We start from the raw sequence: 24,733 nt of genomic DNA, 5'->3' as shown, positions 1-24,733 counted from the left end.
CAACTCTGTACTGCATTGCATTTGTAAGTTACAGACGTTTTTGTAAGCACATCTAATTTATTTTCCCAATACTTGCTGTACAATCGATCTTTCTGTTGTTGCTACTTTGTAGGGCTGAAAGTCCAAAAGTTGTTGCCATATGAAGCTGAAACTTGGCCAGAGCATACAGTTGGCTAAGTAGATTATACATATTCAATAATAAAGGATTTGAAAAGTGCGCCATTATTCCGGGTTTTCGCAGATCCGGTCACATTTATTTGTGAAGTGAAAACCACCCAGTAGCTATAGTATTAAAACGTGTCTAATCTATCTCCTTACCACTTTCTTTCACTCAAAGTACTAGAATCACTTCAAAGTGTGCACTAGAATGACAATAACCCACAACAACAAACCAATTGATTATGTAACATTACGCGTAATAGTTCACGATCCCTTTGTGGTTTGCACGATTAATGACTGCGGGCGCCTCTGCGTATATAATTATTATACACATCGTAAAGGGTCGAATTAACAAATGATAATAATAATAAAAAATTACGAATTTACACTTCATATAGTTTAGTCAGTCAGCTAGTAGTATTTGTAGTATTATTATTCAATGTACACAAAATCAATGAGCAAAATCATACACATAATTGAAAATTCTATAGTTCATTTTATAGCAGTAGGTAGGGTCCGCAACGTGAAATTTCGATCTCCGAGAATCAACTACCAAACTACCCACAAATGCTAGGCTAGGTACCACTTAGAAAATGCCAGATTGCTTCATTAATGTCTTTCCGTATAAATCGGTGAATATGTTTACAAATTACGAGATTTTTTGCTATATCTTCAAGGAAATGTCTTTTCAAGCTACAATATGCACTCTCAACCTTTCTTACTAACTGTACTCTAAACTAAAACCACCAGTGGCTGCATTGTCTGGAGCAATTTCCAGTCGCAGCATCGCGAAAACGGAAATTCGGACCCGAAAAAAGTTTCAATGCCGCTGGAGCACACAGCAGCGATTCCAAAGTAACCCTCCCAAGTCAAACTGGTCTGGCATGGGTCCAAGTATTATCACATCAAATATCATCAAATTCCAAAAATGTTTGCCATCTGGCTGAGCTCGACAGCTGTCACAAATTCGTCAAAAATGCCGATTTTATTCACTTGCAGGAACTTTTGCTAGCCAGATGTGCTATTTTGCTTCTCAAAAGCTTGCTAGACCCATAGCCAGTAGCTTTCATTCATAGGGTTGGTCTGGCAGCTCTTCTCAAAATCCGCCAAATGCCGATATCGACGTATTTTGCCAATATCGACCAATTTACACCACGTTAAAGAAATCTTACACTCCAAACGTGATGATATACTTCTCTAAAGTCATGCTGCATCCTTGTTTAGCTATAGTCGTCCATAGGGCACAAGGCACTCCATCACCAGCTTGCCATCTGCATACCATCATATTACCTACCACCAATGAGAGAAACTAGATCATACCATCCATTGCATCTCATAATTCCATCATCATCCACCAGATCATATCAGAGCAGCTACTTCTCAAGAACTGTTAAAGAATGGAACACCTTGCCTGTTAACATCATTGAAACGTCTGATCCAGATTCGTTCACATCACTTTTACAATCATATTACCACACTAGTACTAGCTTGTAATTAGTCGAACAATTGGTTTACTGTATGTTAAGTTAGAACTGTTTTTTGTTGTTGTTTTTTTCCTGAGCATACCAGCAGGGCTGACTGCTCAGTACAAATAAATAAATAAATAAATAGGGAGACACTTACGGCTCTCTTATCACGACCAAAATCCATCAAAATTTCCATCTCACCAGTTTGTCATCAGTTTTAGGAAGTTTTTACAAGTCAAACATGCAGATTATAATTATTATGATTATTATTATTACTGAGTAGTCAGCCCTGCTGGTGTGCTCAGATTTTCCCGAATACATGCAACACAATTACAATAATGATTGTAGTCCAGTTCTAAAAATGTCAGCATCTGCAACTTCAACAAGATCTACTGGTAAGGAGTTCCAATCATTAATTGTTCTTGAAAAATAACTATTTTGGTGTGCTGTGGTAGATACATGTGGTAAGATGTAGTGCAGTGGATGGTACTATCTCGTGGATCGTGATGTTGGTGGGTAGTATGGAGAAATTGTAAGTGATATCTGTTGGTAAAAAATTTTGTGTAAAGTTTGTAGTCGAGATAATTTGCGGCGAGTCTGGAGAGTTGGCCATGAAAGCTAATTTAATATTGAGGTGACAGAACTAAGTCTACCATAATCATTCATTACCCAGCGTGCTGCACTTCGTTGTATTTTTTCTAGCTCTACAATATCTCCAGTTTGATGAGGGTCCCAGACGTCAGATGCATATTCTAGTTGTGGCCTGACCATTATTAGATAAGAAGATTCTTTAACTTGTTCTGAACATTTGTTTAAGTTACGTTTCAGAAAATTAAGTGTTTTAGATGCTTTAGTAACAATACTAGAAATGTGTGGTGACCAAGATAGTGATGTATTAAGGATTACTCCCAAGTAAGGATTACTCCCATGAAAAACATCCGTAAATTAGAAGCAGTTCAAAGAAGAGCCACAAAACTTATACCCTCCTTCTATAATTTAACATACTCTGAAAGACTCCAAGAACTTAATCTACCCAGCTTACTTTACCGTCGAACCAGAATGGATCTGATTATGACTTACAAAATCCTGAGCAATTTAGTATCTGTGGACAAAGACTATTTTTTTACTGTTAATACCAATCCCACCGGATCTAGTGGACTCATACTTTACAAAAATCGCTTCAACACTGCTATTAGAGGTCATAGTTTTTCACAGAGAATCGTCAATGATTGGAACACCTTACCCCACGAAATTGTATCTGCACCTAATTTACTGATCTTTAAGACTAAATTAGATGTATTTTTATATGACCGCCGGTTTGATTTTATTTAGGCCACACCAAGTCAAACCTTAGTTTCTGGTAACCCGCCCGCATGGTAAACCTGGAACCCTAGTTTATGAGGACTATTATTAATATTACAGGTGCTTAAGTGCATGTGACCCAGCAAGATACTTATTTTTTACTGCACAAGATCGAGATACTCTAATAGAGCAGTCAGGGATTCCAATAGAGCAGTCACACTACTCTTAACTCTAATATTAGGTATATATATGCCACACCAATAAAATGTTTCTAACTATAGCTAGTTTTGTCCTTGATTATATAGCTGTTCAGATTATAACTGTTACTAATGCTTCTGTAACCAAAGTAATTTCAGTAGCATTAACTACTAGCCCATGCAGATGGGCCATAGCTTTAACTTTATAATTCAAATGTAGTCCTCTAATGATTAGTCTAGTAACTTCAAATTCCTTATCACTGAACACTACAGGGGTATGGAAAGCCGGCAACATTCGGTGAGCTTAATTAAACTTAAACTTTTCCATAACTAAAATTAGATTGGCAAGTAGAAACCCTTATAGTTTAAACATTCCCAGATTATCACTAAAAAACACTAGTCTGGAGCACTCAATGACTCAAAACTTTGACAGTTACTTTTCTCAAGGTTTACTGAATAGAAGGCTGGAAACGCATAGCTAGTGGGCTAAGACTTCACATTTGAATGAAGAATTTCTGATGTGAAAATAGAAGTTAAATTTCATTTTGGATCATGATCATTTGAACAACTTAGCTATAAGTCATAGTAATACTTTCCTGACATATCTAATGAGACATTTATTTCACTTGGAAAGCATAAGTACGTAGCTACATGAGCAAAACATTTCCTATAGTATATTCTAAATAAATAAATAAATATACTTAAATGCTATACATCAGTGTATAGCTAGCCATGATCCATCAATAACTTTCCTAGTGCATTTTTTGCAGAAGCACAACTACTTATGTTGTTGGTTAAGTTTGACTAAAAACAAAATCAACATGAATTTGCTAAATTGAGCAAATAATAATACCATACGGTATATCGTTACAGTAGAATCTATAGTCCTGAAGTCCTGATCATCCGCCCGCCCGCATCCATTTGTAGGCTTGGGAGTGACCAGAAACTAAGGTATGACTTGGAGTGGCCTTAGATGTACTTGAGATTGGTTTTTATATGACTTTGTCTTCCTTATACCAATTAACAAATAATAATAACTATATAACCAAGTAATAAGAATAATACAAACGTGACGTCATAAATAATTAATTCACAGACAAAACTACAAGGTATAGAACAGAACACTAACCGGTATTAGATGAAGCAATATCCGAACATTAAATAAAACGACAGATTTGTTTCTGCAACTCTTCATTACCAAGTTAGGTTTTCTATATAGCGCTATCCATAGTAACATTTCTTCAGACCTGGCAACTATTTCAAACGCAGTACGCGTTAGTTACAACACATTCCACTCGTATAACCGGTTTGAGTGTACGGCAACCAGTTTATATGCACTACGTGCAACAGTAAACATTGAACTTGTATAACCGGTTTTAGAACTGTTCGGAACTGGTTTTAGCTTATAGCAACCAGTTCATAGCTATGCGCTGCGCGTTTAACTTGGCGTTAGATACTACTTTGAACATTTTCAAGACAAACTCAGCGGATTAGGATGAACCGCCGTTGTCTAGAGTACCATACTGGTACCGTCATACTACATAGAAAGCTGGTGTTTGGGATAGACTAGCTGCTCGACCAGAAGGACGGCTACTGCTGAGCGGCATTGAAAGGGTGAAACAACTGAGCCCAAGATTTACAACTAAACTGGCTAGAAGTGTTGTACGTTTCTGTAATTTAAGTAGGGGTAGGACTGAAAGGTAGCACCAGGATGACAGAGGCGTAGCGGGAATCGAGGCCCAGGTCCGAGCATAACTAGAAAGATCGAGATACTCTAATAGAACAGTCACGCTAATGTAGCAGTCAGGCAAATCAGAGTATTCAGTAATAGCTATTCTATTAAACTGCTGAAATCCGTCTCACATTGAATTTCAGAGGGTCTAAAGTTTAAAATTTTCTTGGGTGTTATGTATTCAGTAGAAATAAAATGTTGTGATATCCTAATGAGCCTTATCCGAAATTACGTCACAGATGTAAAATAGCTGCTGTAGTGTGGGGACGTTGTAAAATTAGTATGGGCGACTATGTATTTTTAAACGGCGATATCTCAGCTAAGACGGAAGATATCGAGCTCTAACCAGCAGGTATGTTATAATATGGATGCACAACAGGTATGCACCACTTTGTACCCTGTACAATGACGTGGGGAGGCCAGACATATGGTATTTGTTATTTAATTAAGTATGCATTGATGGTTTATAGTGGTGAGCACAATTCAACCCCGAAGTAAACTGAGATTTTAAGGTTTCTATAGAGTGCTAACCACTTTTCTCATCTGTAGTAAAAGATGCTTTAAACCTGATTACCATGAGTAACTTTAACTTGAGGTATATGTCCAACTTAGATATTTTAATTTACAAGGAGGAGTTTGTCATGTTATAGTTAGTTATCATAATATATGTTTGTATCGTGACATAAACCTTGGTGATATATGATATGGAGTTTTACTATGTGTGACTGGATTTTGGAAAATCACCTTGTGGGTGCATTGTTGATTCAGAGAAAAAATGTATTTTAATAATTTAATGCATTGTTACTCACCAGCCTTGGCAACTACACGTATGGATTTTTCAACAAAGATGGAGCAATTCATAACATTTAAGAACACCTGGTGGCCAAGATAACTCTTGTAGAGTTTCCCACCATTTTAGATAGATTTTTCACCAGTGTTGCTATATCATGAGTCCTCAAAAAGGGGCTGAGTGTCGGGGTGGCAGGGTGGGTAAGAGATAATCTACAAAATGGATGAGGATGGTAATTGAAGGCACCAGACCACAAAACATCCCATCAGAGGCAGGAATAGACTGAAATCTCACAAAACAAACATACATCACACATTCAGCTTACTGATCGTCTTTCCAGAGTGTATACATAAACCCCCAAAAGCACTTCCCTGCTGTTCACAAACCTGTACAGACATCTGGCATGGTTATACAGGCCGCCAGAAAACAGTCTACCACAAGCAGACCTGACAAGTTGAAGAGGAGTTCGATATGGAAATTGTTAGCCTGACAGTGCAGCAACTTCATGTTGGTGTTTTCTCATTTTTGGCTCTTGTACCCATGTGGTTGATTTTGCTATATCTAGTCACATATTGTGGCAGCACTAATGTCAAGTACATCAAGATATGCTAATAGAGTAGTTGAAAGTTACCTCAATAATGTAGACTCTATTTAGCTTTTGTTTATCACCACACATCATAAGGTGAAGGGTTTTGACTGTCATTTGCAGTATTGTTGAGCAACATCAATTAGTTCTTAGATTGATCTCTTTTGAATATCCGCCTGCTAAGTACATGTGTCCCTTCATGTGAATGGTCATTGTGTTCGATTTTTCACACAGTTCTCATGACCGGTGAAAATACTGTAATGGCAACTGTACTAAAATTTAAGCAAAATAAGTGTTATTTCTTTCCCAGCTACTCTCTGATAGTGTGAAACAATAAATTGTACTGACCACATATTGGTGATTGCTCTATTAGGAATAAGTACATTGTGTGAACTTTGTGATTGTCATGTTCACACTGCTGTGGAAAGGGTATCTCTGATGTCCACTCAATTACAATGTTTAAACTTCCTCATCAGTAACTGGTTTTCCAACCTACTGCCACATAATCTAAAATCATCATTCATTTTGGCCACTGCATACGTTCCATGAATTGCAGTAGTCTCCTTTTAAAATTGTATTATGCTTTATCTGATCCATTCTGCCACTTTTGAAACAATGTACGTACATAAGTTAGTCCACTGAGAGTTTTCAGTATGGTCTGGGTTTCTGCATTTTTTGTGCATAACCACAAACATGCTGTCAAATTAACCTTGTATGGCTGCCCTTAGTTTAGTGTCACCGAACTTGAAGTCAAAGCACATAATGTGTACGTACTGTATTGATAATACTATAATATTTTATGTTATTAAACATCAAATTTCCACATATATACAGTGCATGTATCAAAAGCAAAAGATTACAATACTATTGAAGTGATGGGAGGGGGTACAGGGCACATGCCACTTTCCTTTCACACACACACACACACACACACACACACACACACACACACACACACACACACACACCAATGACCATTAAAGTGAAGCCATCCACTGGATGATGCCTCACACTATTGGTAGTAAACCAAACCATGGCTACCTCTTCCTCCCTTGTGGACATGTCATTTAATACTTGTCTGGCAATACCCTGTCTACTTTGAAATTCATGGTGACAAGTTCCTGTGCAGAAAGAGTAGTGTTCTGCACCTTCTGGCACACATCTCTCTACATGTTCCTGTCTTTGGCAAGGCAGTACTGAATCTCTTGAATCAGGTCCTATGGCTCCTGCCTCGCCTTGTCTCTCCAATGGACCTTAGCTCCATGCACAGGCTGAGGCTGTGGAAACCACTCAACTGACAGTCTCCGTTCCTCCCCACAGACAGACAGACACACACTAATTCTGTACACAAGATTTTGTAGTCTTGTCAAATACTCTAATAAAACAGTTACCATATGCAACACTATTAAAATCCTCTATTGGGCATGAAAACTTGCATCAGTAGCACCATCCCAAGGGCACATTTATCATACAGCACAATAGTACTGCATAGTAAAGATGATGACAGGGTGGGCGCGGCTGGTGATAAAACATCACCCAAAAACTTCCCTTGATTTTTCTTCATAATGACATGACAGTATTGGTTGGATAAAGTCAAGCACACTTCTCTTGTTTGTTTCATCATATCCGGACTGGTAGCATTCTTTCCTTCGTGACTTTCTTTGTGTTTCTTCACATGATATGTCAAGCAAACCACATAATATAGCTATACATGTAATACCATGTAAACATAGTTAGTGAGTGAACCTTGTGTTAAGCTAGATAACTTGATAAACGTCTAAGTGAGTACATGCAGTTTAGCAATATGTGGTGTATTATACTTTTAACTAATCGGCAAAAATTTGCTGACTACTTGCATATACACATATACATGTATATTGTTCCTACTCTACAGTGTAGTCCTAATTTTTCTTATACTTGTACTTATGTAGCCTGCAAGAATTTATTTTTTTTGCAAAACAGTTATTTTATCGTTAAACCTGCGACTATCACTATTCACTGTGCTGGTCATGCACTGTTGTGCATGCCCCATTTGTAGATTGCCCCATTTATAGATTGCCCCGCTGGTAGTTGTACTTGGTTATATGTGCCCAGGGCCTAGTAATAATAATAATAATAATAATAGTAAGTATGTTGATCAGATAGATTTAAGATGTGATTATTGAGGGTATAGACGTGATTGAATGGTGTCAAGGATCTTGTACAACGTATGACAGTACATTTACTAACATTGAATCTAAGTTGCCAGGTGTTTGCCCATTCTGATAACCTATTCAGGTCTTCTTGAAGCATGTTGGCGTCTTCTGCACTGTTAATAACTCTGTAAAGTAGACAATCATCAGCAAACAAGCGGAGTGGTGAGTTGATATCTTTAGTAATGTCATTAATGTACAACAGAAACATTAATGGTCCGAGCACTGTGCCTTGTGGTACTCTAGAAAGCACCGGTACTGGGCTTGAGGATTCGCTATCTAACACAACACACTGGGAGCGGTGAGTAAGCCAAGTTTGGATCCAATTGTAACTATTACCATTAATTCCATAGAATCTTAATTTGGTTAGTAGTCACTGGTGTGGTACTGTGTCAAATGCTTTGGAAAAGTCTAATAGGATGATGTCTATTTTTTTGGTGGTCTAAAGCAAAGGAGATATCTTCAGATAGTGTGTTACACATGAATGGTTAGCTCTGAATCCATGTTGATTTTCAATTAATAATTATGTTGTTCTGATTTAGGTGGTTCATGATAGAGTGATATATAATATGCTCCATGACTTTAGCACAAATAGAGGTTAATGAAATAGGACGATAATTAGCAACATTACTACGACTACCTTTTTTATGTACAGGACATATATTAGTTTTTAGCCAGTTATTTGGTAAAAGACTTGTAGATAGAGATTGAGTAAAAATTATATGTAATATCGGTGTTATTTCATCTGCACAGTGCTTTAAGATGTAAGGTGATATATGGTCTGGTCCACTGGCCTTGTATTCATCAAGTGATGTAAGTAATTGGTATATTCCAGCTTGAGAAATAGATATATCAGGCATGTTGGGTACATCAGTATGATTATCCATAGTTGGTATTGTTGACAAGTTTTCTTCTGTAAAAACTGATTTAAAGTGACTATTCAAAGCATTAGCTTTATCCTTTGCACTATGAATTGGTTGATCGTCTACGAATAATGCAGGTATATCAGGTTTGTCTTGACGCTTGGCTCTGATGTATTTCCAAAATTGTCGTCGGTTACCACTAAAGGAGTTATCAAACAGTCTTTTATAGTAGTTATGTGCTTCTTTCAATTTAGTGTTTATGGAGTTCTTTGTTTTACGGTAACAGGGGCGTAGCCAGGGGGGTTCAAAGGGTTCGGACGAACCCCCTTTTCAGAGTTAAGTTTTTTAAATCGTGATACTGGTTAACTAGAACTGAATTAACTTACACAAATCCACTGAAATGGGTAGCTACAGGTCTTCAGGCAGAGGAATTCAAGTACCTCTACTCGCTATTGCGAATGAATTTATAAGAATACACATGTTTACACGTGTACACGGCCCCAGACCCCCGCTGTGGAGATTCTATACTTAGGGCAGAACCCCTCTTTTGGAAATCCTGCCTACGCCCCTGGGTAAGCATCCCAATCATGTTGCAAATTACTTCTTTTAGCTCTGTTGTATAAGCATTTTCGTACTTTCATGTCTGCTTTAATTGCCTATTTATCCATGGTAGTCTATTACATGAGTTGTTCACTTTGTGTGGAACATGATCAATAACTGCTTAGTCAACTGCCATCTTGAATTCCTGCCATGGTTGATCGACAGTTCTAGATTGAGGATCACTGTTCAGAAAATTATTACTAAAGGTTGCAAGATCATTTTTTATTGACTGGAGGTCACCTTTATGATATACTGCAACACTATGTTGATTTTTACCTGTTGCTGGCTTTCGAGGTAAAATATGATTGCATCATGATCAGAGATACCAGGTACAGTATTAAGATTAGAAATATTCGGATGTGTAGAAAAAACTGGATCCAATATATTATTCTGGCGTGTTGCTTGATGTACAAACTGCTCAAAACCAACATCATTGATTATTTCTAAAAATAAGCTATTCAGCCTACTGCCATAAGTTGGTGTACTAATTTGGCCATAACCACTATTCCAGGTAATACCTGGAAAATTGAAATCTCCCATTAGCAAGATGTTAGGTAGAGTCTTAAATTGGTTCAACAGGTTAGATAATGATAGATGGAGTTGCTCTATGGATACAAGTCAGATGTTGGAGGGCGATAGAAAGCACATATGTGGATAGGACTTTGGTTGGTAGGTGTTAGTTTAATCCAGATCAGTTCGGCTTCTGTGTTCAAAGATGGTTCTTCTAGAACTTGCAGCTGCTTCTTTATGCACAAAAAACTCCTCCACCACCCAAGGTTTGGTCTTTCCTGAACACATTGTATGTATCAGGAAATATCTCAGATGTATAGAACGATTGGTCGAGATGAGATTCGCTACCACATATTACATCAGAATTGTGTTCGTTCACAAGAGCTAAGAAACTGGCCTTTTTTGCATCACTTTGCAAGCTGCAATTCAGATTTAAAATTTTTAGTTGATGAGTAGTCAATTGGGTATTATTAATAGGTAAAAGGTCAGAATTATCACTCAAAAGAATAATATTAAGATTATTTGTATCAGGAACTATTCACTTCTCCAACAGGGGGAGCATTGCTTGCACTAGTTAGGTTACGATATCTTCTAAGTACAATTTCACCGTTGAGTATTATTAAATTCTTCTCACCCCTTTCTCTCCTTTACTTTAGTTCTTGTACTAATTTCCTGTGCTTGCCACGCTGAAATTTGGTCATGTCAGTAGTAACATAGATATTCTTATACTGGGAGTGACGTCGGAGATAATTGGAATGAGAAACTATGAATTCTTTATGAGACAAATCATCTAATACAATAAGTAATGGTCTAGTTTTGTCTTCAGTAGGTTTGCCCAGTTGTAGGATTTTGGTGACTTTTACGCCAGTGTCAAAGACAGTTTTACAGAGGTCTGTAAACTATTTCTCATCTTGTAATGGGCTTGTTTCAGGTAAATTGTAAATTATCACATTGTTTTTCTACGTTCTCTGTTATTCAACTCTTCAGCAACAGTAAGAAATGTTGATGCTGGTGACTCAGGTTGTACAATAGATTGGTTCTCCACACTGATTAATTCTGAGGTTGTCTCAACTTCACTACGTAGAACATTGTTTCGAGACTTTAAATCATCAACTTTCATGGACACCTCAGAAATCAACCGGTGTAGGTTTGCTTGTTCAGCTTGTATTGTTCTCAAAGAAGGAATGTTGACCTGCTGCTCAAGGTTGGCATGGTGGGCATATACTAGTTGCTTCATGTGACTATTACATTGGTTAGCCTCACAGAAATACGACAAATTTTTGATATTTGCACACACATCACTAAACTTATCATATAATTCATTAGAAATACCCTCACATTCTGCATGAGCCCATATTCCACACAGGTCACATTGGACAGCATTACTTTCTGAGAGGCAAGCTTCACTACAGTGTGGACATCGCGCGCCAGGAAGGGACGCCAAAACATCATTACTATTGACTGGGGACGAATCTCCTTGGTACTTCTTTGCCTGATTAGTCTCAGGAGACACTGACTGTGGGCTTAGTTTTCTTTTTCCACCATCAGCCATCGTTTAAAGATGTTAGTTCCAATTGATGCGTACTATCTGTCATAAACGAAACACACAAGAATGGGACAGCAACTAAACAGTCAAACCTTCTCGGGTACCGTTACGAAAATCACCGCGGTACCACAGCTTGTAGATTTGTGACGGTCAGGAACGAGAAGTTCGAAGAGGAGAAAAGTAACGCCGCCATGATCACGTGAGACAATGCAATCTCTGGTTTTCCTCTCTGCATCCTTGCTGGACCATTCAATCACCTTCGCCGGTTTGTGTGGGTATCGTTCTTCAGTCTCTTGGAAATGTCAGAACACGCCAACTGGGCGCAACCATCAATACCACTTACTACTTATTTTATGAACCAGCAGAAATATTACATAAACCAAATGGAGTTAGTCTAGTCATAGTTAGTATATTCCTAGCACCCTATTTGGTCTAGTTCTAACCTTCGACACTTTACACGAATAGAAATTTCGATTGTGGCCTTCATTTCAATGATCATTTGTATAAAGATACAGAGTGCAATATTTGGAGCTAGACTAATGCATTTGTGCTCTGTTACATTTCTGCTGGTTTTCCTTCATCATTCTTGCGCTAAATCAATGAAATAAAATAAACAGTAGTAGTACTGATGGTTGCGCTCAGTTGACGTGTTCTGACATTTCCAACAGACTGTCAACGCACCAATGGTCCGGGCTGAACATAAATGGTCCGCCTCCAGTCTACCATGCATGCACCTAGTCTCGTGCCCAGACCGCTTTTTTTTCTTATTGTGTGTGTGGGGGGGGGGGGGGGGGGGAGAAAGGGTCTGGTGGATCTCCAATACATTTTTTGTGCAGCCGGATCGGGGATTTAGAAAACCCGGACCGGACCAGATCAACTTCTTCAAGTAAGCCAATTCACACAACAGCTGTAACATACAATTCACGCAATAGCTAGCTATAACATACACTCTTCACCTTGTAGCCACTCTGCCAAGAACATAATTAGCTAGCTAGCTACGATGGCTCAGACTGCAACAGCGATCGCGCATGAAACTTCATAATTATATATATATATTTGTTAATGTACAAACTCAATCATGAGTATATTGGTACATATGTAAATAGCTACTTATTCACAAATTTATATAATTGTTAAATAAATCAAGAGATGGAGCTTGGATAATATGATCATCTAGTTGGTTCCATAATTTTATTGTAAAAGGAAAGAAGGAGTTCATATAAGCATCTACCCTTGTTGGCAACTGCAGAAATCTTTGATGGTGACCTCTAGTTGTGGTGTTGCTTGGTCTAAACTGTTGGTGCACATTAATATCTACCATGTCATTAATTATTTTATGCATTAGTGAGGCTCTCAAATTATTTCTTCGCTTCTCCAATGTGTGCCATTGTAAACTGTTCAACATTTCTGTCACACTAGCTGTTCTATTATAGTTATTCATCACAAACCTTGCTGCTCTTCTCTGTACCATTTCTAATTTATAGATGTTATGTTCATGGTATGGGGACCACACTGTACTGGCATATTCTAGAATGGGGCGAACAAATGTATTATAGCAGTAGCATTTAACTGTTGCAGGACACTTTGTTAGATTCCGTTGTAAAAGACTTCTTACTGAGTTTGCTTTTGCAGTGATCATGTTAACATGTGTCCATTTAAGATTTTTGTCAATAATGACACCCAGATACTTTGTATGACTTACTAATGATATTAAGGTATTAGATAGGTAATAGGATGATTGAACATAATTCATTTTATTGGTAATTCTCAAAAATTCAGTCTTTGAAGGATTAAATGACATCTGCCAAACATCAGCCCATTGTGATAAAGTATCCAAATCATTCTGAAGGGCTACCACATCTTGTTCAGAATGAATACTTCTCATCCACCTAACTAAGCTATTAAAATACTTTCTATTACATTTCACTACACAATCGCTACAAAGCTACAAGCTCCTTCTGTTGTAGTCAACTGTTACACACACTAGTGACCGCCCGAAGTTATTAGAACCGTGATATACAAAGTGAAAGGAACTAAGATAACAGCAAACCTCTGAATTTATTTCGGTAGTGATGAATGAGTAATGGAATATTTGCTACATGTCAAGGTAAGCTTTAAATAGAACAAAACCTTACTACTCCAGAAATCTCTATAAAGCTACCCTGCATGGGCACTAGCTTACCTTTCTTAGTTTAGCCAGTCATCCATGGCCATTCCTTTACATAAATTCGAAGGTTTGCTGTTATCTTAGTTCCTTTCACTTTGTATATCACGATTTTAATGAATTCGGGTGGTCACTAGTGTGTGTAACAGTTAACTACAACACAAAGGCAGCGGTGGAGCAAGTAGTTGATATGAGGGGGGGCTGGGCTGACCCAGACTTATTTCTATAGTTTGGTAAGGGAAGACCAAAAAAAAAAAAAAAAAAAAAGTCGCAACCAACTGACAAGAGTATTCCACCTCACCAGCTACCATTTCTAGCTGATAAACTACATAAAAATCCTTTCATAGCTCGCTACACACTGACTACTTTATTAGAGTGACTGCTCTATTAGAGTATCTCGATCTTTATCACGGTTTTCAGCCCCACTCCAAGAAAGATCATTTCGGTGTGATATCATTCTGAGGGGGGGCTAAGCCCCCCCCTCAGCAGACCGAGGGAGGGCTTTAGCCCCCTAGCCCCCCCCTTTCCGCCGCCTATGCACAAAGGACTTATAGCTTTGTAGCGATTGTGTAGTGAAATGTAGTAGAAAGTATTTTAATAGCTTAGTTAGGTTGTTTCATCGTGGATGAAGTTTCGTGCTCGATCGCTGTTGCAGTCTGAGCCATCGTAGCTAGTTAGCTAATTATGTTCCTGGCAGAGTGGCTACAACTAGGGCTACAAGGTGAAGACTGTATGTTATAGCTAGCTATTGCATGAATTGTATGTTACAGCTATTGTGTGAATTGGCTTACTTGAAGAAGTTGACCTGGTCGGGTCCGGTCAGGTCCGGGTTTTCTAACCCACCAGCTGGATCTACAACTTTTGGGGATCGTTGATTAGTGATGATGAATAGCAAAGGTTTGTTAACGAAGCGACAATAGGAAATAAGGGGCGCGTTTGTTTAGCAAGGCTGCATCTTTGGGTACGCGCGCCGTATTTCCTATTGTCGCTTCGTTAACAAGCCTTTGTTATCCATCACCACTACTCAACGATCCCCAAAAGTTGTAGATCTGGTTGCACTAAAAATGTATTGGAGATCCACCAGACTCTTTTTTTCTCCGTCTCCACACAAAAAGAAAAAAGGGGTCTGGCCACTAGACTAGCATGCACCCGCTAGTTATGCTGGCGTGAATTTTTCAGCGTAAGTTCATGATATCTGAAGCAATATGGTTGATACTACAACGTAAATATGAAATCCTTGCTCACGACGTAGTTCCTGAAAATGCATTCCAGTATACAGCGACGGATACAGGGGGTCAAAGGGGGCTCTTTACCCCCTCAAACTTTTTTTAGTATACCAAGACCAAGATACTCTAATAGAGTAGTCACTCTAATAAAGCAGTTACAGTATTAGAGCAGTGTGTAGTGAGCTATGTAAGGATTTTATGTACTTCATTAGTGATAAATGTGTAGTTGGTGAGGTTGGCAGCTATTGTCAGCTGGCTGTGACCTTTTTTGGTCTCACCTTAGACAATGTAGTGCCTCTGATCATTTTTACCCCCTTTCAATAAGTCTAGATCCGCCTCTGCTGGCATATAAAAACTGACTGACACTCTATATAATTATTAGATAATCAATTGATCAATAACTCTAATAGAACAGTCAATGATCAAGGAGAATGAACGGTTTCAATAAAGCATGTTATTTTGTAAAAAAATAACTTTGATACTTTGGCTGGTGCCTATATTAGGCCCAAACTGCATTTATTAAAACATAATAAACCACATATATAATATTATACTCATTGTTGATTGCATCTTATCCAATCAACTACATATTTTGAGTAACTTAATGTGAGGCTACTTTGCAGCAGTTTATTTGAGTAGCTGCTATATTTACTGAATATTTACCAGACTGCAGTACGGTGACTGTTCTATTAGAGTATCTCGATCTTGTACAATAATTGATACCACTGCGGGCCTGGGACCCAAGAGTGTCCCGGGTTCTGGCTACCCTCTGTGAAAGAGACGTGACTGAAACCGTGTATACAGTAATCATTGGCAGATCCAGGATAGGGCATTTGGTATAGCTAGTACATAGCTATATATAGCAATTATAATTTGCTATAAGGGCGCAAACTTCTTCAGCAACTGTCTGTAACTTTGTGGAGGTACAATGCGAAGATGGTAGCTACTCCGCCAGTATTCGCCAACTGCTGAGGACAAACTGTCTCCAGACTTTGATTTTGGTTAAGTTATGGTAGTAGCTGAGTTAAGTAATATTAAGTATTATTTTTGTCACTCAGTATTGCTAATCACAACAAGTAGCTAGTACCGACGAGTGACTTAGCTTTAGCATTTACATTTATAGCTAACCCGGACAAGTTTTGCCAGGGTAGGACCATTTTTGTTGTCATAGTTGGTCCGGCCGGACCATTTATGTCGAACATAAGCGGTCCGGCCGGATCGTTTATACACCCGGACCAAATATTTTGTTACAGAACGCTGTCTACACAGACCAGCGAAAGTGATTGAATGGTCCAGCAAGGATGCAGAAAGGCAAACCAGCATGTTTGACTTGTAAAAACTTCCTAAAACTGATGACAAACTGGTGAGATGGGCATTTTGATGGATGTTGGCCTCAATGAGAGAGCCGTCAGTGCCTCCCTATGGACGAATATAGCTAAACAAGGATGCAGCATGACTTAGAGGCAAAGCATCACGTTCGGCGTGCAAGATTTCTTTAACGTGTGTAAATTGGTTGATATTGGCAAAATTCGTCGATATCGGCATTTGGCGGATTTTGAGAAGAGCTGCCAGACCAACCCTATGAATGAAAGCTGCTGGTTATGGGTCTAGCAAGCTTTTGAGAAGTAAATAACACACCTGGCTAGCAAAAGTTCCTGTAACTGAATAAAATAAGTATTTTTTACGAATTTGTGACAGCCGTCGAGGTCAGCCAGATGGCAAACAATTTTGGAATTCGATGATATTTGGTGTGATAGTAGTTGGGCCCATGCCAGACCAGTTTGACTTGAGAGGGTTACTTTGGCATCGCTGCTGTGTGCTCCAGCGGTATCGAAACGTTTTTTGAGTCCGAAATTTCGTTTTCGCGATGCTGCGGCTGGAAATTACTCCAGACAATGCAGCCACTGATGGTTATAGTTTAGAGTATAGTTAGTAAGAAAGGTTGAGAGTGCATATTGTAGCTTGAAAAGACATTTCCTTGAAGATATAGCAAAAAATCTCGTAATTTGTAAACATATTCACCGATTTATACGGAAAGACATTAATGAAAAATAATGGCAATCTGGCATTTTCTAAGTGGTACCTAGCCTAGCATTTGTGGGTAGTTTGGTAGTTGATTCTCGGAGATCGAAATTTCATGTTGCGGACCCTAATTAAGACGTTTATTCTCTCTGCTGTGTTACGATAAGGCGCTTAAACCCTCACGAGCAGTGGTGACTTCCGTTGGAGCCAGTTTAATAAACCCGGCTTGTCACACGAGATGACTCAGATATGAGCTCAAACGTGCCTGAAGAAAGAATGAACGAGATAGTGAACGTCCAGTAATTATTCACGAACAAGGAAACACTTTAGTATCACCTTTTAAGCACTACAATTCCTCAGAGAAACAAATCGCTTTCAACTACTCAACACGATTCTGTTGTTAAAGAAGCCGTTTCTATGGTAATACTCTTCATTCTAAATAATGCGCTTGTAATAGAAATGGTATTTAATAATTATACATAGCGTAATCTCCCAATTATTGGCACATGAATCGCCTAACCTCGTAACGTCCGGTAGGAGCGTCGTACAAATTAAAACTTTATATCACCAGAAACGTCTAGAGCGCTTCCACAAAATAGTCTGGTTACAAGCGCATGCTTAATTCTGACGGGTAGTTACAGGCGCGTAAGTGCTGACATACGATTTTCAATTATCGGCACACGTACTCTATTATCGGCACTCCATAATTATTAATGCTTCAATTATCGGCACTTCTGCAACTAACTGCCTGTTTACTAATCTTCCAAGCCTTACAAAAATCCCAAAAAATCCCCCCAAGTTTTATTAACCACACCCATCAATCACTAAAAAATCACAGCTGAAAAACGTTTTACATGGGAGATACAATTTTGTAAAAACATGGCCTGCCATGTATAATAATAAAAATGTACAATAGCATAAAATCATGTAATATGGAGTCTACAACACACAGTAAGGACAAATCAGTTCCCTTCCATTCTTATCCATAACCACCTCAGAATAACAGTCTTCATGCACCCATCTTCCACATACACAACGTACCCAAAGAAACCCAGTCTCTTCTATCTGATCCTCTTCATAAGTCCGAAAACATACACAACACTGGTTATCATCATAATCATCAGTAGTAGTGTCGTCATATACTATGTTGTGTCTCGTACCTGAACGAGTAGGACGCAATAATTCAACAGAGGAAACTGACTCTTAATCAGAGGATTCACTGTTATTGTCATCTTCAATGAATCGCAGTCTCTTGTTGCTGACAGAATTAGAAGCATTGTTACGTCTCTTACGTGATATACTGGTACTTGCTTGATCTTCATTGTTTCTCCCTTTGCTTCTTACAGCTTCCCTCCTTCTTGCTGCTTCCTCTTTCTTCTTCGCTGCTTCTTCCTTTTTATGTGCTGCTTCTTGCTTTCTTTTCTCACTTCTTTCTGCTCTCAGTTTAGCAGCTTCATTTCTCTCTTTCTTCTTCTGTTCTCTTGCAGCTTTCCTCTGCTCCTTTTCTTCATGTTCTTTTCTTCTCTTCATGCTCAAAAATCATTTTGGAACATTCTTCACTTGTAAGTATTCGAGCACCAGTAGCACGTGCAGCAGGGGCTTTCTTGGGCTTGGTAGGCACATACTGTATCAAGTACTTACTAATGTATGTAAATTCACCCTCATGATCAGGAGGAGCAACACCAGGTACACTTCCACCAGTAGCTGAAATAGTTAAAGATGACTGAGGTGCTTCTCTAGCATCAGAAGTGTCAGTTGTTTCATCTTGTGTGGCATGAGAAGCATCAACATGATATGGCTCAACAGTGGCGGCAATGTCAAAAGCTTCATCTTGCACAGTGGGTGACTCATCAATAGGACATGATTCAACAATGGTGGCAACATCAAATGGCACAGTGGGTAACTCACCAACATGGCACGGCTCAACAGCAGTGGACTGTTCTAAGCCAATCAGTTCCTCTTCAGGACTCAAGCTAAACATGGCAGCCAGTGTGGTGTCACCTTGTATGGCATTCAAAGGAGGTGAAGACAATTGTGCTGCTCCTGTTGGATGAGTTTCCTTCAGCCATCGCACATACTCTGGATCTGGGATGTCATAGTTGTTCACAAAACGCCTCTCAAACCGTTCAATCTGCTCTGATGTAAACTCTTCAACTCTAACAGATGTGTTGCTTGCAGATGAACAACCAACATTTGCATTACTGCTACTATTGGCACCATAGTCAAGAGCATTAGGATTGAATGGAAATATCCCACTCCTCCTGAATCCAGAAATTATATTATTTGGCACCATAGCGTTGCCCCATGCTTCACAAAGAAGTGGAGAGAAATCATATTTAGTAATGACTCTACCTGGGTTTTTCTCGACAAATCTGTGGCAAGCATTCTGCCAATTCTGTTTCAGTGGCTTGAAGACACTAGAATCCAGTGTTGGCTTTCATGAGTTGTGTGTGGTGGAAGGCACATCAAAACAACATCATTGTCTAAGCAATACTTGATCAATTCCGGCTGATAATGTGTGCTGTGCCCATCCAGCACTAAAAGCAATGGTCTACTTCCAACAACATGCTTCAGAAAATGCTTATTCAGCCACCCCTTAAACAACTCTGTGTCAACCCAACCTGTACTGCTGAGACCATATCGTGTACCTGGAACTTGCCCCCTGGTCCATTCATAATTAAGGCCCTTTGCATCAAAGATGACAAATGGTGGAATCACATGTCCTGTAGCACTTACACAAGCAATAACAGTCACCTGGCTCTTATTACTGGAAGTTCTGCTACGCACCTTCTTCTGACCTCTCTTTGTCACAATCTTTGGTGGTCGGTGATCTAATGGCATTCTGGTCTCGTCGACATTGTAAATCTGACTTGGGCTATCCATCAACTTGTTCTTCTGCAGGACATACTTCAACTTATCAAAATAATCAGTCATTGTTTCCTCATTCATACAATCCATTCTAATGTTGGCTATGGGATCACCTTTATGTAATGTCAGGTGGTTCTGTCTTTGCATAAACCTGTAGTACCAGCCATTTGATATTCTTCTACTTGGTGACATCCTTTGCTTGTCATGAACTACATTTGTTGCAATCATCTGTACCTGCTTTCTGCTCTTGCCATACCCTGCCTTAGCAGTATCCACTAAAAACTCTGCCAGTTCAGTCTCCTCAACACGTGATAAATATGGTTTAGGCCCAGGATTAGTGCCATGAACGACACGACCATTTATTCTATCCTGTAGTGTTTGCCTTGGAACATTGTACTGTTTTGCCGCTCTCCAGATCTTTTGCCCGCCCTTTACGGCATCAATGGCGGAGCGCATACTTTCATCCGTCCACTGCTTTCGTTTCTTGGGGGTGTTGCTTGATAATAAAACTGCTGGGGCTGAGCGCGAACCTGGTCTTCCCCTTCCCCGTCCGTTTCTAGACACGTTTTCACTTCGTGGCATCTTTGGACCACGCTCACCAGTGCCCCCAACACCAATACAGGCCTATATCAACAAGTAGTAATAGATTTCAGGAGTTAATAGGACACTTTTTACCTTGATTTCACTTCACCACTGTTCAAGAGATGCGTAAATTATTGAAGCACTATACCGTAATCTTATGCCGATAATTGAAAATGCTTGTGCCGATAATTGAGTACTGCCGATAATTGGGAGCTTACGCTACGTATTTCAAAATATTCTTGACTCTTGAGTAACAATTCGTCCTCCTGCTTTCGTACTGTCTGTTTCCTTCACTATGTCTTGGTTAGTCTGTAAAATGGAACATGAGTAAATGGCTGCCATTGAAAAGGAAACCTACGTATATAATTACTTTCCTTTTTACATTGAGTGGCTAGAATTGGACTGGCCAGTTAATGGAGAAAATATCATAGTGAGACAGCTATAAGTGGCTCATCATTCAGTTCAGCTATGTGGCCTCAGTAGCTAGCTATATAAACTGGCTCACTGAGTTCACCTTAGTTACTAGCTAGCTGGTAATGAGAACTCTTCAGTTTGGTGCTTTCACTTACTTGGAGTTCTCTTTTACCCTTAGTGGGTTACTGTTACTCTCCTAGTAATCCGAACTCCCCTTTTAGAGTAAAATATTTTACTCCCATAGTTACTGTTACTCCCCTGTTTTAACAGTGTATCGCAGGCCCGGTCACATATAGCACTCGCGGCTATACTTTAACATGTACATATGGCATGAGTAAACATGTAATAGAACTTCATCTTGTGCAGGCTTCACTGAAACATACATTCATACACTATACAGTTATTTTCACTCGCTAGAGCGTGATAACTAGCTATAGTATACAAGCTGCTTATCACTCATTCACAGTATGAGGAAACAATATAATCAAACTCGTAGTATGAGTAAATGTGTAATATGTCCTTATCTTGTGTGAGCTTCACTAGCACAATTCGTCAGCTATAAAATAGGTACAGGTGAGGGGTTTGATTCCACCTGTGGAGTACTCCTTGACTTTTGTTCGAAACACGACAGTCTATACTGCTGCCATTAGAGTGTGCCAATAATGGCACATTAACAATGTGTCTTAAAGTGGTATATGATAACTGTTTTATAAAGCATGCATGTATATTATTCAGTATTCCTCTATAGGAACCTGTTAGGCCAAAGCTTACTAGGGTAATGAATCAGACATTAAAGCTCTGCATTTGGCACAACATTGCATACATGATAGCTACCTCTAATAAAGCATAACATAGCCATATCGTCCCCAACTACATGATGACCATCAGATTTACAGTAGAATTAGAGTGCAAAAGTGGAATGTTGTCAAAAATTGATATAATGCTGGGGTAGCTAGTTATCTGGGCTATAATCATTTAGTTTGAGCTATGTGTATAATACTACTATGTGTATTTCAGTTGCAAGCAGCCTAAACAATTAATCATATCCCTTCATTGATATGTGATATGTAATTATATACATTATGCATGTATAAACTGCCAAAGATTGAAACAAATAGCATTGGCCTACTTGACAGCTGCCACAAGCAGTACCTGATCTTTTTAAAATACACTGGTCAGCTTTTTCTAATAATATCCTTTTGTAGCTAGTCAGTCCATTTAAATTCTTTGTAGGTGAAGCTCACTTATACACTTAAAAGAGACTTTGAAAATGTTGTAACTGGCAGTGTATAATTACATGATGTGTAAAACAACTACAATAGCCTGGCTGCTGAAGTGACATATACGTAGCATACCACATTTCTGTGGTGTGTTGTATTGTATATAACTAATTTCAAACAGCTGGCTTTACCCACAACAATACATGCATATCACGCATATGATCACCAGGACCAGTACATCTGCTTACATATGTGTAACTTTTCTTTAACATATATAAAGCTCTGGTCTCCTATTCACATGAAGTGACACAAAGAACAATGGCGAATCCAGCATGGAGCATTTAGGACAAATGTCCCACCCCTTGTGGAGGAGTCATACCTTTTTGATTAAAATACCAGCTAAACCCTATAAGGCTAAAATGGATTTATATAACCAAGAGTAAATAATGTAATCCATAAAAAATATTTTACTACCATTTATTGCAAACTCACCTGAAACTAGGACTAAAACAAACCATTCTAATAGTTTGTTATTCATTCTAAATCAAGTATTTGAATGCTGTCGGAGCAGATTCATATTCTATTGTACTAAAGTAGTTAATCTTAAAACCTTTGCAAAATGTTTTGCCATTTTCCTACACAATAATGACAATTATAGAGTTGTACCAACAGATAAGCACTAATGTAGCAATTTCTTTTTGTGTGGACAACTATGGAACATAATTTTAAGTATTTGTGAGATCAATGCATACATTTAGAATATTCAAATATTTGTCCCTTTTAAAATTATCTGTTTCATTAGCATTTTAAATATTTATTTTAGTCTCACATAAAATCAAAGCAACTGTCAATCTTTTACCTAGCACCTTTGTGTACTAAGCACCAGGTCTTATAAGAAGCCACAGGTCTTATTGTACTTAAGAAATTTTTGGTATAGAAATAGAGATTTCTCTTCTTTACACATTGTGTTGGCTAAACACATTTTAATTAGATGCTCTCCTGAGTTAAAGTTTTAAACATTTAGTGTTGTAATTCAATACCACAATCAATAGTAACAAGCTGTAATATATAAACTAATCCAAAACAGTCTAGCTGTAAAAAAGTGTGCGGCCCTCAAAAAGGCTATGGTGAAAAAAGATGTGAAATCCAAGGTGGCGACCAAGAAATGGCTGTGATGGTAGGTTAATGGTAAAAATTTTACTAACGACGTGAATTTTTGTGCCGCTTGGTCTTGGCACAAAATTCACCTGAATTGTCATTATTAAAATTTTTGCCATTAACCTACCTTCACAGCTATTTCTTGGCCGCCACCTTGGATTTCACATCTTTTTTCACCATAGCCTTTTTGAGGGCTGCACACTTTCTTTACAGCTTGGCTGTTTTGGATTAGATTTCATTTCTTTTTGTATTCGTATACCCCAAAGCAGGCCTATGGCCGGCTTTGGGACTTTTTTAACCTATCTTTTTTTTACCAAAGGAAGAAGAAAAGATGAAGTAGATGTACTTTAAATATTTTATCAGTAAATGTACAAATTATATATTATATAATACATAACATTATATTGATTACAGAAATCTCCATGGTGGTTTCTTTGTAACTGAACACTCTACAAGGTGACTTCTTCTAGATGCTCTCTCTACAGGGTGAATTGTTTGTAGCTGAACAATCTACAAGGTAACTTCTTCTAGCTGATCTCTCTACAGGATGATTTGTTTGTAGCTGAATTCTGTACAGGAGATTTGTTTGCAGCTGAGCTCTTTACAGAATGGTTTCTTTGTAGCTGAACTCTCTACAAGGTAACTTCTTCTAACTGATCTTTCTACAGGGCAATTTGTTTGTGGCAGAATTTTATACAGGGTGATTTCTTTGCAGCTGAACTCTCTACATGGTGGTTTCTTTGTAGCTGAACTCTCTAAAGGTAACTTCTTCTAGCTGATCTCTCTACAGGGTGGTTTCTTTGTAGCTGAACTATCTACAAGGTAATTTCTTCTTGATGACCTCTCTACAGGGTGATTTGTTTGTAGCTGAATTCTGTACAGGTGATTTGTTTGCAGCTGAGCTCTTTACAGAATGGTTTCTTTGTAGCTGAACTCTCTAAAAGGTAACTTCTTCTAACTGATCTTTCTACAGGGCAATTTGTTTGTGGCTGAATTTTCTACAGGGTGATTTCTTTGCAACTAAACTCTCTACATGGTGGTTTCTTTGTAGCTGAACTCTCTACAAGGTAACTTCTTCTAGCTGATCTCTCTACAGGGTGATTTGTTTGTAGCTGAACGATCTACAAGGTAACTTC

General features: G+C 38.5%; 1 protein-coding gene across 1 annotated transcript; it reads right to left on the bottom strand.

The window, feature by feature from the left end:
- Positions 1-18,294: 18,294 nt before the first annotated feature.
- On the bottom strand, positions 18,295-20,451 carry LOC136248074 (uncharacterized). Its single transcript, XM_066039889.1, has 4 exons — positions 19,850-20,451; positions 18,981-19,616; positions 18,576-18,886; positions 18,295-18,515 (listed from the first exon to the last, which is right to left on the bottom strand). Exons 1-4 carry the CDS (start codon positions 20,449-20,451, stop codon positions 18,295-18,297), a joined length of 1,770 nt encoding a protein of 589 aa, XP_065895961.1.
- Between the last annotated feature and the right edge of the window lie 4,282 nt (positions 20,452-24,733).

This window comes from Dysidea avara, chromosome 2, assembly GCF_963678975.1.
Source record: "Dysidea avara chromosome 2, odDysAvar1.4, whole genome shotgun sequence".
In the NCBI taxonomy this organism is placed as follows: Eukaryota; Metazoa; Porifera; class Demospongiae; order Dictyoceratida; family Dysideidae; genus Dysidea; species Dysidea avara.
The sequence above is the reverse complement of the archived record's forward strand: the minus strand, read 5'-3'. Positions and strand labels throughout refer to the sequence as shown.